Below are 12,952 nucleotides of genomic sequence, written 5' to 3' on the forward strand. Positions count from 1 at the left end.
GCTCATCTACCAGAGGCCTCGCACTCCTCCCTCCTGGGCTGGCAGCCTTTCCTTCCTCTGCTCATTTCATATGGAGAACGCCTTTATTAACCAGCAGAAGCCACTCCACATGCAGCGCTGATACTCTGGTATGAAGTCGGGCTGCTTTGGCTCATAAATGTTAATGTTTTTATTAGGGTTCAGAGGTCAGTTTGCTTCTCAGAAAAATCTATTGGTGCTTGGCAAAAATGTAACAAAAACCACGAAAGCGAGGTTGCACAAACTCCAATCAGCAGCAATGTTTCCAAATATAATCAACCAATTTCTGCTTTTTCTCACTACTACACTGCCATTAGATGCTCGCAGCTCCCTGGTTCCACTCAGTGTTATTTGTTTAAAGTGGGCTCTTCGCCCTCAGTTGAACTTCTAACAACAATCCTTCCATCACTTCCCTAACTCAGGTCCCACTCGCTATTTGCAGCACTGACCTTTAAAGCAGGAAGTTACTGTTAACACAGCTCCAACGACAACCTGCTTTACAGCATTTTCTTTCCTCCCCCCTCTCACCAGGGACAGCGCTCTGCACTAAAGTCCCGTCTCACACATGCTAAAAATTTAGATTACAGGGTCTGGGTACCGTCACTTAAAATTACGACTTCATTTGACAGCAGCGGTGTCAAGTTAAAAGACCACACTAGCCGCGACGCCCAATGACAACTGCGCACTTTGAAAATTCATTTTCATTCTGCATGATTTTCATTAACGGAAAACAGCAGCTCTATTACATAAAGCTGTGATGTAATTTTGTGAGCATGACTCAAAGCAGCGGGGAACCCCACGCAGAAGACGCATCTCAAAGCTGCTTTCATTATCCAAAAAAAAAAAAAAAGACAACATTGCATACATTTATTAGGGATGGACGCCAATTCTAATACATGCAAATTCACCATTGTCCTTGAAATGTAGTGTCAACATTATTGCAAACACTTGTCTCCCTGCTGTTTTGTGTATTATATTTTTATTATCTTAGGATAAAAAAAACATTAACAATTACATGGGATGCCTTGTTCTGCATAATTTAACATATACACAGTGGGAACAGGAATGGCAATGCTTTAGACATCATCACAGCCTCTTTATAACCCCCGCCCACCCCCAACCCACTGCCCGCATGCAGTTTGCACTGCACAAAGGCCAAAAGTCACGTGAGACAGCCTGCAAAGAGCACAAGAAGCATTCACAGTAAAGGAATATAGGAAGGAGGAGAGGATGGAGGGTGGGGAAGAGTAAAAGATGAGAGGAGAAGAGAGGGAGTGAAACAAAGTGACTGCAGCACTGGCCTTGGTTTAGACAGGAGAAGAGCAGCATAGTCCTCGTATATCATTCTAGCTTCTCCCACACTTCAACTCCCATCTCCTGATTGTGGTACTCTTTCCATTGTCTTTGACACAAAAAAGTTTGTTATATATGCATGTATATATGTATATACATATATGTATGTATATATATATAAACACAGTTTTATAGCTACAGCACCTTTTCCCATGGGGCAACAGTGTCAATACCTCGCACATGGTTCATGGTCGTGCCAGAGAGAGAAAAAAAAAAGAAAAAAACAAAACAATATATTGGTCAGGATATTTCATCTTTTTTTTTTCCCCTAAAATTGGCATTTGACATGATGATATTCTATTGCCGTCTGGGGGAGGGAAGGGACAAAGGTTCTTCTTTTGAGTTTATATTCAAGTTTTCTCCTTTTTTTCTGCTGTATAATTTCTTCCTTTTTCCTGTTTAAAAAGAGTTCACACTTTTGTGATTTGTGTGTGCTGCTCTTCATCAAAAGGTTCATTTTCCGGATCTGAGTCAGTGGTGTCAGAGTATCGATAATGGTCTGGCTCATTGTCGCTAACGTCGGGGGTGACTGATGTTGAAGTACTAGCCTCGGAGTTCGGCTCCTCCACGGTTTTCGTAAAGTACAACTTCACCTGGAAACCAAGACGAGATGATCACAAACGAGTCTCGTCGCTGCTCTTTTCAGTTAAAAATGCAAAGTGAACTGACAGCAGATATATGGTTATTCAACAGCAGAAAGATTACAGCACTTACTTTGAAGTTTGGTGAGAAGTAGCGGTTAGCTTTGTCTTTGTTGGCCTTGTCCAAGTCGTTCTTATTAAGTGTCAGGATGAGATAGTCCTTGTCCCTGTCGCTTTCTTTGCTGCTTTCCTTCTTCTCCTCCCTGTAGTTTTCTCTCCAGTTGTCCTTGCACTCGGCACTTTGCAGTTGGCCCTGTCCCGGTCGGCCTGGTCCAGGTCCCTGTCCCGGAAGACCCTGCCCTGGTGGCCCCTGCTGGCTCTCTAAACTGTTAACTGCCCCGTTCTCCATCTTGTCCCCACTCTCCTCTGGTCCAGGGATGAAGAAAGTGTTCACCCAAAAATGAAACATTTTGTCCTGGAGGGGGAGAGGTTACAACAGATTGAGTGAATGAAGTATTGAAAGGAAACTTTACAGGTTTTTGATTAGGTTTCTTTCCAAAATCAGTTGTTCTGGTACATTTTATACTGTCAACAAATTCAGAGAAAAGCCAGCCTTGCACTAGTCAGTTTAAGCATTTTCCAACCGCTGTGCACCCAGTACATTTCTTTCTACCAATGCACTATTCTACTCCCGTTTCAGAAGCGTTTGTTAAAAACTGCACCCAGTCATTTTAGGAAATTAGCGAGCATTTAACCAGTGTAGTTTTTAGCAAACACTACTAACAGGAGTAAACAGTGCATTTTTTGGGGTCTATTTTCAGCTGTGGGTTAATATAAATTTCAGTATTTATGGCAGCAGGACAGCGAACCTCAAAATAAACTGCAGTTGCCCTGCTTGTGGTCCTGAAGGAACATGCCAATGGTGTGCCTAATTGATCTGTTTTTAATAGTTTTTGGGACAAAACTGGCCTGCAGCACAGAGACCCAAGATATTAAAAATACCACATTTTTGATTTTTGGTTTATTTGTGAGAACTGTGGCAATAAAACCGTAATTGCTGGCACCCTGCTAAGTGTGAAAATGCTTAGTCGTCTTATCGTTCTGTGACCTAGTCACTTTATGGCATACAGTGGCTGAAATAAGCTCCTAAATTAGACTGAGCAAATGAAGCCGCAATGAAATCTCCCAAACACAGACAACTAACCTTCTTCAACATCTTATTCTGTTTATGGAAGAACTCCACTTTGATGTCTCCGCAGACTGGGAGCGGCTGGGGAAATTCAAAAAACATATGCTTGTCCTCGCGCCGTGTGTGAGCGGGGTTCGACGTGTGAATCTTCACTTTCAGCTGGTACACCACAAACTGGGGATCTGGAAAAAGTGTTGACGTTGTACAGGGGTGAGGAGCACGATGGGTGAGATTTGTGAGAGGGGAAAGGGGGGAGCGGGAGAGAAGAGACAGAAAGCACAATAAGAGGAGTGAGTGACAGTGGAGGAGGGAGTAAATCAGGAGGGCGAGACAGGATACCAGTGTTATTACATGAGTTTGACAAAAGAAAATGGCACAGCACACCACCACCTCCCACCCAATGAGTAAGTGAAAAAAAAGTGATAAAACATTATATTAAAATTAAGGAGGAGAAAGGGAAAGTTAACAGGCCACAAAATGTAACACCCAAATAGACCCAGAACCAGAGACACAGGACCCTATTCTGATAGTCAGTCATTGGTTTGGTCTTGGACCAGCGCAACACGTTGCATTTAGAAGAATTTTAACCCTTTCTTCTTCCTGTCAGGGTGGAGGGTGGTGCTGGAGATGACTTCATGTGCCCCTAAGCTTTTCCTTTCCTGCTAAGCAACATGTCTACCTCAGACTGCTCCTGCCTGCTGGATCTCTGGGGCCATATAAATACAAATGAGTGAAAAAATAATAATGGATGAAAGGCTCATTTACCCCAATGCCAATTCCCTTTCTTGAAGCCCTGAGGGGTCGGCTCGCTCCTGTTTTTAATGGTACTGTCCCCTTAGAGAGAAAGAAGGAGATTATCACAAACAGGGCCTGGCTGGCCTGTCAGGGGCTTGACAGCACAGCAGGTACAAAACACAAGAGCTCTACACAAATATTTACATCTACATAGCTTTTCTTAATAACAACATTCAATCCGTGGCTTCAAAGCGGAGTTGTGCATCTTACAAAAACATTTGACAAGGCACCTAGTGTGCACATGAGAAACACAAAGGGGAAGAAACAAACGGGGAACTTTGAAATTGCTGAAAATCAAACGACCAAAATGCGTCAGTTTTCTTCGGTGGAAATAAAGAGAAAAGTGTTTGACATTGAGCAGTTTCTAGCAATTAAACTAGTTTCTATTTTATCACTGCAGTGAGCTAAGAACTAGAAAAGCTAGAAAAACAAACCGCAAAACAGAAAAAAGCGATGCATATACGAAGACGTCAAACTCAGAATAGGGCCTTTTTAAGCAGAGGGTTAGCAGGAAAAAAAAAGGAAGGATCGATACAGTCAGGGGTGTGCAGCACAGTCACGTGTTAGGGTAAAGAAGTCACAGACATGAAGGAAGGAGAGGTTGCTTTTTCTGACCGACAGCTAAAAATGGACAAATTCAGATACGAGGAGAGCACAACATCGTATGACTCAGATGCATTTGAGCAGATAAGCAGAATTATTTCACTTTTTTTAACCCCCTCCTCAGGCTAAAACAGAGCACTATTTAAACACTAAAAAAAGGTTTTCTACATGCAGCTAAACACTGTGCATTGATGTGAACATGAAAAATGAAACACAGGGAACGACATTAAACTGAGAAGAGTGACATTATTTGCTTAGAAATTTGGGGAAATCACTAAAGGTAGCACTGCAGTAAGCATTTGGTTTTGACGGCTGTTAAAAAAAAAAAAAAAAAATCAAACGGGTTGGACTGCTTGCGTTTGTCACTACGCCAACAGGGGAGAACAAGTGCTAATGTTGGCAGACATTTTACAGCCGTCATATCAATTAAACTCTGAGCAAACATGCAGTGATATGTAAATACTCATAACTGAGTGGCTGTTACCGTCAGTGACTTACCGAGTGCTGCGCTATTGTTTGCTAAAATTACCGCCATCTAAATTCCTCTCGACTTTAAGTTACTTCCTGGTTCGGCCTTAGGAAAACATGTAAAACCTGTGCTTATGTAGCTACTACTATAGGATGCGCTCTCCTCTATACAAGGGCATGCTGTAATTCTTCTTGATAGCGAGCATAGAAAATGAAACCACACAGAATCTGACTCCTATAAAAGTCTCTCCCTCGAGAGGGGCCAAAAAAAATTTGAATTAATGGCTTGACTTTGCAGCTTTCGGAGCTAATAAAAATCTTAAAAGGCTCCTATGAAAAAAAAATCTGAAATTTTTATTAAGACAACCAGTGGGGATCTGGTTCACTGGGATTTTCTGTGAGCAGCAACAAGCAGATTTGATCAATACAAAGCCGCCCTTGTTAGTTAAATACAGCACGAAATTCAGCTGTACTCAACAAGGCTATTAAAAAATAAATAAAAAAGAAACAGCAGAGGACAACTTGGCTCCACCACAGATGACCTGCAATGCTCTACGGTGCTATGCTGCAGTGTGGGTTAGCCCCACGGTGCACCATACATGCAAGGCCCTCGCTCTGTCTGAACAGCGGTATGCATGCCTACGCCCTAGATTGGAGTTGAAGTTGAACATGAGCGTGACTCACTGCAGGTGCCCCCGCTGAACATAGGGAGAGTCTCGAACACCATTTTGTGGAAGAGCAATGCCACCGGCTTGTACTCCAGCTGGTGCTTCAGTAGGTAGCTGTAGTAGTAGACGTAGCGACGCTGGCTCGGGATCGTTACTCCCTGCAAACAAAAGCAACAATGTTTAAACCAGGGGTGCCAAACATAAAGCCCAGGGGCCGGAATTGGCGCAGAAAAGAGTCCACTCTGGCCCACTGGATGGCTTTAAAAAAAAAAAAATGGAAAGGATGACATGAATTTGAGACTTAAGTGTATTTTCTAAGTTTTATGGCTTTTCCCCCACAGCCAGTCATACTAAACCACTGTAAATAAGTAACAGATAAACAAATAACAGAAAGTTCCCGATTAGTCACTATCTACTATAGAAATGTATGATTTTAAAGTGGGATTACAGCAAAAAGAAAAAAGAAAGAAAATAAATATTTTTCATTTTATAATTACAGGACAGTCTTTTTCTGTAATTTTACACATTTCTTACATTTTAAGCGCAAAGCAGCATTTTTTAATCATGTAGTAAAAGTGAGATGTGTTGATGAAACTACAGTACTATTACTTATGTTAAAATATCTTGGGGATTAAATGTGTAGTGAAACTTTTTTAGACTGACAGAAAAGGGAGTTTCACTGGTTCGGCACACTTAAGATCAAAGTAGGCCGTATCTGCATGTGGCCCACAACGCAAAATGAATTTGACATCCGTGGTTTTCGACGCAGATGAGGGACGCAGGATGCAACATGAGATCACCTTCGAGTATTTTCATTTAATATGCATTACTTCTTAAAACAGAGCGCTGGTGCCTGAAATTATGCTTCTGTTTTCTATGTGTGTTCAAATCTTTGCAACCTTGATAATTATTAGTGAAAATTAACTCAGTCATCTTGTATGCTCTCTCTCTCTTTTTCTTAGCTTGAACATAAAATTTACTTTCAATTTGAAACCAATTAAGCAGGATGTGGCTCATCAGTCACTGCCCTGCTTGATGCAACTGCTCTAAAAAGTAATAAAGCCTTCTGAATTGAAAGCATTTGTTTCGTGATCTCACCTTCTTGTCCCTTGTCCTGACCTCCCCATAAAAGTCAAGTGCTTCTTGGGCCTCCTGGAATTTCCCACGATGGAGGAGATACGCGCAGATCATGACTCCGGTGCGGCCCTTCCCGGCCTTACAGTGGATGGCCGCCACGTGATTGTCATCCTCACTGAGCCACTGGTCCAGGTCTTCACAAAACGGCTTAATTAGCTCCAGCTGAGGAGGGTTATGGTCTTCGAAGGGGTACTGTGCAACTGAGGTGTGACGGGATGCAAGCCCACGCAAAGTTGTGATGAGAGAGGGGGGGGGAGACAGTGCAAACAGGTCAGCAGAGACAAGGTGGGCAGGAAGATGCTGAGTATTTTGAGAGATCTGATGACCTTGTGCGTCATCAGGCCTTCAGCTGGGCTTTTATTTCTTAAAGACAGCATTTATAGAAAACGTGAAGCAGCCTACCTCTGCAGTTAAATTTGGCAGTATCGTAGTGTCTTTCTGCACAGCTGAAATGTCAAGAAAATCCCCCCCAGAAAACTCCAGTTAGCAATCACACAAGAGGAAGCTGGCAAGTAAACAAAGATGAGCTCAGATGCAAACAAAATGTAGAAACTTACAGGTTGTAGATTTTGTAGTGGTTTTTATGCTTTGAATCCAAAAACCTGTCCGCAGAAAAAGAATAAAATCATTAGATCGATATGAGATCAAAGTGCTAGAGCAAAACGAATAAACTCATGTACTGCAGAATAAACTGCATGTTTGTTATATTACCCTTTACCGAGATCACACTTACCGTACTACATCATCTATATTGTTTCTGTACACGCCTTCAAGTCTCTCTGCTGGAAAGCCCATTGCAATGATATTTGGGTAAATATCTGTTCAAGCAGTCAAGGAAATGTACAATCTGCAGTAAATCAAGAGGGAGCTACTACCAAGGCTCCCAGCATCAGAACTAAAGCTTTTAAAGGATAGGACTGCTTAAAAGAATTTGCCATTACAGCACAACTTCAAGAATGCAGACATGAGTGAAAGGGTTGGGAAAAATTTTAGTCCACGCCATTATAAGAGTGTGATTGTAGTTATGGATAGACAGGAGAATAGGGGAGGGGTGCTGGTCAGTATGTGCGTGCATGTTGTGACAGATGGCCTTGACAGTGAGAAGCAAGCAGTGACGGCAGGAGTAACCGCGCTCCTGCTTCAGCCAGGCCCACATGTGGGTGCATGAGTAGAGTCGCTGCTCCCTGACCTGCATGTATTTTTAGAACCTAAAGTTATATTGGGATGATCGCAAATGTTCGACTTATCTAGTCTGAATTCAGCCAAAGACATTTGAATATCTGCGAGATTGCAAGCGGGCAACATGAAGTCACACATGCAAGGAAGAGGAAAAAAAAGTTAACTCAAAAAACAAATGCGCCGAGCTGCGAATCTGCAGGTGCAGAAAAAGGTGGTGTTTGCGTTTCAAATGGCTCCATATTTCCGCAAGAACGGTGAGGAAAATGTCGTGGCCAATTATACGGTGACATACATTCACTCTTAAAGGCGCACATCAGTGTCACATTGCACTGAAAAAGAATAATTTGGTTGGCATGCATGTCTTGAAGGCTCGGCTCCAACGCCTACCTGTAACTGAAGTCTGCTCGTCAGTCTAAGCTGTGGGATTTCACACTTTAACCACTGACTAAAGGGCAACCTTTTCTTACACTTCCTGTGCCACAACATCAAAAATAGAAAGGCTGAATATTTCTAATTGGATGTGTTTCGTTTTGTGCAGACTGTTTCCCCCCCCCCCACCCAGAGTCAAATCACTTTTTAACTGGTCAGAATAATTTGACACACGCATCTGACAGCTCTGGCGAGAAAGCGCAGCCGGCAGCCTCTATGCAGCCCTCAACTTTCGTGGTGTGTGCAGTGCACATACAAGTACCTGTGGATGCAAAGAGCCCACAAGGTCAACTCTTTTGATTCAGTGTGCATACACACAGCTCATTGTTCAATCAGCAGACCTACAAGTACAAAAAAAAAGGTTTTCCACAAACCCGGGTCAACTGTACTACGGCAGACATTAATGCTGTTTCAGCCATTTTTGGGGAAATTTTCAGCAAAACCCCATCAGAGGATTTCAGTAAGTGCCTTCACGCAACCAGGCTATGCACAACACAGGCCTCGTACATAAATTCAAGCCAGCCCAATAGCAAATCTTTGAGGTTATTTGCATACAGCCAAGCTACTTCCTTGAAACTCAGCACAGCCGCCTAGCTGTATATCCTGTACTATAATAAACCTGTCGATTAAGGGCTCAAAAACCTAATTAGGAGATAAAAACAGGTTTTTAGTGCTTTATAATGGGCTACTCTAACCCGTGGATCTACAGGCAAAGTGGGTCCAGTCAGACTTTAAGTGATCTTTACAAACCTTCAGGGAGAACTTCAGCCCAGAGCATGGGGGTCTTGGTTTCTGCAGCTGGAAAGAGATTCATATGTTGGACCCCTGAAGGAAGCTCCAAGTAGGAGGAAAAAAAAAAAATCTGATGCTTTAGACACGCCTATTCTTAAAAGCCAGCCCTGCCTCAGCTCTATGCATATGCCAAATCCACAACTGAGAACGAGAGAGGGGGGGAGATAGGGAGAGTGGGACCCAGCAGGAGCTAAGGTGGGGAGGACAGGAAAGGAGGAGAGCAGAGGAAAAGGGGCAAGCAGAGGGAGGGAGAATTAGGAGTGGGAGTAGTAAAGAAAAAGAGAAAAAGGAGAGGAGAGGTGGTGGGTTGAGAGGGTAAGAGAGGGAGAGAGCACTCAGACAGCAATGATGATACAAGATCACTGGCAACTCTATTTTAAGGGCAATTCCCAGAACTGTGATACTGCATTACATAACTGCAGAAAGCCCATATTGTTTTTAGACATAGTGCCAAACATGATAAAAGGGATAATTCGAAAGGGCCCACATCCAAACAAGAGGTGGCTTCACACCAAAGAAAGATTCCACTTTTGAGTGGTGTACCCCATTCACACCTGCACAAAGCTGTAGAGGCACACCACAAGAGTCCTGCCACTGACAAGACATGACATTCGATTTACCACATTATAAAAGCAGGCGAGAAACATCAGATCAAATACTGTGAGACACGCCTTTCATCAGCATCTGCAGTCACACATACATCATAGCTGACAGCTCTGCCTGAAATCACTTCACTATGTTTCTATCTATAGTGTCAAGTCAAGGTAACTAGCACTCAGCTTTACATCTGCACTTTCAGAAGAGAAATAACAAAAAACACGCCACTCGGCCAGGTTTTCAAGTTGCTAACAATAACAAAAGTAAATTCTGTACATAAACACTCCAGCCCGCTCAACTCTTTGTATACTTTAAGGAACCAGATAGGGTTGGAACTTCCATTATTGATTAATCTGCCATTTCAGATTCTAGATTACTACCCCCCCCCCTCCCGACACACACACACCACCCATTTAGCCCAATAATAATGTGGAAAAAGTCCCAGAGCCCAGGTGGGATTTTCAAACGTCTTAATTTCCTCTTACAGTAAACTGATTACACCAAGTTTTCACATTTGAGAAGCTGGCTTTGTATTGTTTTTAGTTTACTTAAAAAAAATACTGTATATATATATATATATATTTATTTTAACAATAGGATATGATCTGACAACTTAATTCTGCCATAAAACCAAAAATGCCAAACTCTGGGACTCACAGAGGCGATCTCAACACATAAAGGAATATCAATTGAAACTTTTACCATTAACCAACTTTAAGCACTGTAGCAAATTACATTTTGCATTTAGCTGCCCAAAGTCAACCACTTCAGTTGCTATTCTAGCTTATCACAAGCCAAATAAGTAAAAGCACCAACTTTAGAAGCGGGAATACTGCACCAGTGAACCAGGTCAGCTATTGTCAGTGTCAGTCCTGCTGTGAAGATTGAAATTTAATTTCTTTAAATATTTTAATAGCCATCTTAACAAAAGGGAAAGGAGTTTTTAAACGTTTATATCCATCAGTGAACATTAAATCCATCAAGAAACACAGATGAGAGGGGCAAGAGTTAGCCATTTGCTCGATTGTGTCAAAACAAACGAGAAACCCACCATAAATTAAAAACCTGGGTAGCAAATGAAGATGTAAATGAAAGCCAAAGATACCCTAAAACAAATCCTAAACGCATCATATATGCTTACGAGAGGCACAGATTTAAAATGATAAATATGGCCAAATGACTAACAATTTCACAACCTTCATCCAGGTTCACCCAGGCTAAATGCCTTGTCACATTTAAACACAGAGACCAATGTCCAGCTTAACAGAGGTTTCCAGCTGTGATGTTAGTGTGGTATTCATACGTGCCGCTTTGACAGATCCACCATCTTTCAAACATGCTGGGTGACAGCAAAGCTGCGCTGTCGGACCAACTAGCAGCTAGCTACGATAAGTAGCAGGGGAGCCATCTACCTCACGTTACTCCACCGGACTGGTTCCAGTGCTCTTAACCAGTGCAGCTAGAACATGTTAGTGACCAGTGGCCCGAAGGCTTTACAAATTAAGAAGGATACATGTTAAGTCCAGGTCGAAACCATCCTCTTGGTATCTCCTTTTGTTCCGACTGACCATTTCTTTTATAATCGACGACATTGTAGCAGGTGACAGGAGTCTATATGGGGTAACTGGTGAAAAGTTTATCTAGTATTGGCGGTTTGGCCGATTATGTCGCAGTCACTGGGTCTGCTCTCGGTGGCTCACGGCTGAATTTTCCAGGTCCTGACAGAGAAGTGCTAGCCAGCAGTAGCGGTGGCTGTCGGTAGGATTAGAAAGGCTTCCTCTGGATCATAAAGACGGGCCTTGCTCTGCTCCTCCGCGGAGGCCCGACTTTCCCAATCCTGCAATTCGTTTTGCAAACACCCCCGGATAAAATACATGCAGGTGTCCTCAGAGGAAAATACTTCAGAATGCCGTGAAATGTCCAAGCTGAAGGCTCAATGGCAGCTGCCGCGATTGACAGCAAGAAGACAGAGAACTCACCGGTTCTCTAAACCCGTATCCAGTCACTAAGACGTAGCTAGCTCGCTAGCTAACTAGCTAGCTAGCACAGCTAGCTAGCAACAATAGCTAATGCTACCTCCTTTTTCGATCCAAATGCCCCCTAACGATTCAACATTGTCATCGACTGATTGCCAGGAACACATCTGAAAAAAAGTGACAGGCTCCACCTTCGATGTATAGAGACTATACAAAGTTCAGAAATGTGTACAGGCTGATTTGACAGTTCCGTCCCGGGAAATCATCTTCTTTTCTCGCTCCTCTAGCTCCAGCTGAACTCTCAGGCTCCCATCATGGCCTCCACAGAAGGAAAAAAAGAAGGTAGAGCAGGCTGGGATTTTAGAGTACGTATCACGCCGCCGTCATCGTTATAGTCCCACAGCTTAATGAAACCTGACAAACGCACACGTCTCTAATATGCTTTTACTAATTAAGAATACGCGCTGAAAAGCAAAATACCTACACGAGTAATCGTTCTGACCCCGAAAAGCGAGATAATAGAATTATTTCGTGCTTGTGGCGGAAGGATAAAATGTGTTCGCTTACGACGCTCCCTTCTGTCAGTGATCACGTGTGATGTAATTAGGGAAGTTTCCAACATAATGTCACTTTTCGCGGTTTAAACTGTCATTTCGGGTATGGCAAGTATATCAGTGCAAACTGCCGACCACGAGTTTGCACTGCATTTGCTTTTACAGAGGAAATGCTTATGTGATGACAATATCTCCCTTGGTTCCTTTGTTTTTTCATTCTTCTCAAAGCAAGTAATTTATACCCAGGTTAATTGCATGATCATGCACTTTGTCTGCAATGATGAACACCACCATAAATAAATAAATAAATGAACAGGATTAAATCTGCATGATAAAATTGCGGTGTGCGCAAACTGTGAAGTTAAATTCACAGTTAAATTTAGGGTGCATCCTTCACAATATCGTGTACAGTAGTTATTCATTGTATTTAGAGTTAGAGATGAAGCGATCGCTCAATAATCCATAGTAAGGAGGGAAATCCAGCCAGGATTTTCTGCTGGTTCCGCTTGCTCAAATGTCACATACAGGCCTATTTACTGGGTTGTTATTCTCAATAATGGCTTTGAACAAACAAACAAAATCAAGTTGTCATCTGGGACATTCCGCACTTGTT

The 12,952-nt window shown here is 42.6% G+C and overlaps 1 protein-coding gene across 2 annotated transcripts; it reads right to left on the minus strand.

The window, feature by feature from the left end:
* Nucleotides 1-891: 891 nt before the first annotated feature.
* On the minus strand, nucleotides 892-12,104 carry LOC134639955 (phosphatidylinositol 3,4,5-trisphosphate 3-phosphatase and dual-specificity protein phosphatase PTEN). 2 transcript variants are annotated; one of them, XM_063491482.1, is made up of 10 exons: nucleotides 11,323-12,104; nucleotides 7,546-7,630; nucleotides 7,370-7,414; nucleotides 7,215-7,258; nucleotides 6,774-7,012; nucleotides 5,692-5,833; nucleotides 3,907-3,975; nucleotides 3,157-3,323; nucleotides 2,086-2,427; nucleotides 893-1,964 (listed from the first exon to the last, which is right to left on the minus strand). In XM_063491482.1, exons 1-10 carry the CDS (start codon nucleotides 11,399-11,401, stop codon nucleotides 1,782-1,784), a joined length of 1,395 nt encoding a protein of 464 aa, XP_063347552.1. In that variant the 5' UTR covers nucleotides 11,402-12,104; the 3' UTR covers nucleotides 893-1,781. The 2 variants fall into 2 exon arrangements, with proteins under 2 accessions (XP_063347553.1, XP_063347552.1); XM_063491483.1 differs by lacking the exon at nucleotides 3,907-3,975 and having other exon boundaries at nucleotides 892-1,964.
* Between the last annotated feature and the right edge of the window lie 848 nt (nucleotides 12,105-12,952).

The sequence above is a fragment of the Pelmatolapia mariae genome, linkage group LG13, assembly GCF_036321145.2.
Source record: "Pelmatolapia mariae isolate MD_Pm_ZW linkage group LG13, Pm_UMD_F_2, whole genome shotgun sequence".
In the NCBI taxonomy this organism is placed as follows: Eukaryota; Metazoa; Chordata; class Actinopteri; order Cichliformes; family Cichlidae; genus Pelmatolapia; species Pelmatolapia mariae.

What these genes read in the sequence shown, in the direction of transcription:
- LOC134639955 (XM_063491482.1), bottom strand. Translation starts at nt 11,401, where the DNA reads ATGTCGTCGATTATAAAAGAAATGGTCAGTCGGAACAAAAGGAGATAC. An exon ending in TGCCAAATTTAACTGCAGAG is followed by an intron (nt 7,013 to 7,214) that starts GTAGGCTGCTTC and finishes GTCACACCTCAG; the next exon opens with TTGCACAGTACCCCTTCGAA. An exon ending in ACTTCTCACCAAACTTCAAA is followed by an intron (nt 1,965 to 2,085) that starts GTAAGTGCTGTA and finishes CTTGGTTTCCAG; the next exon opens with GTGAAGTTGTACTTTACGAA.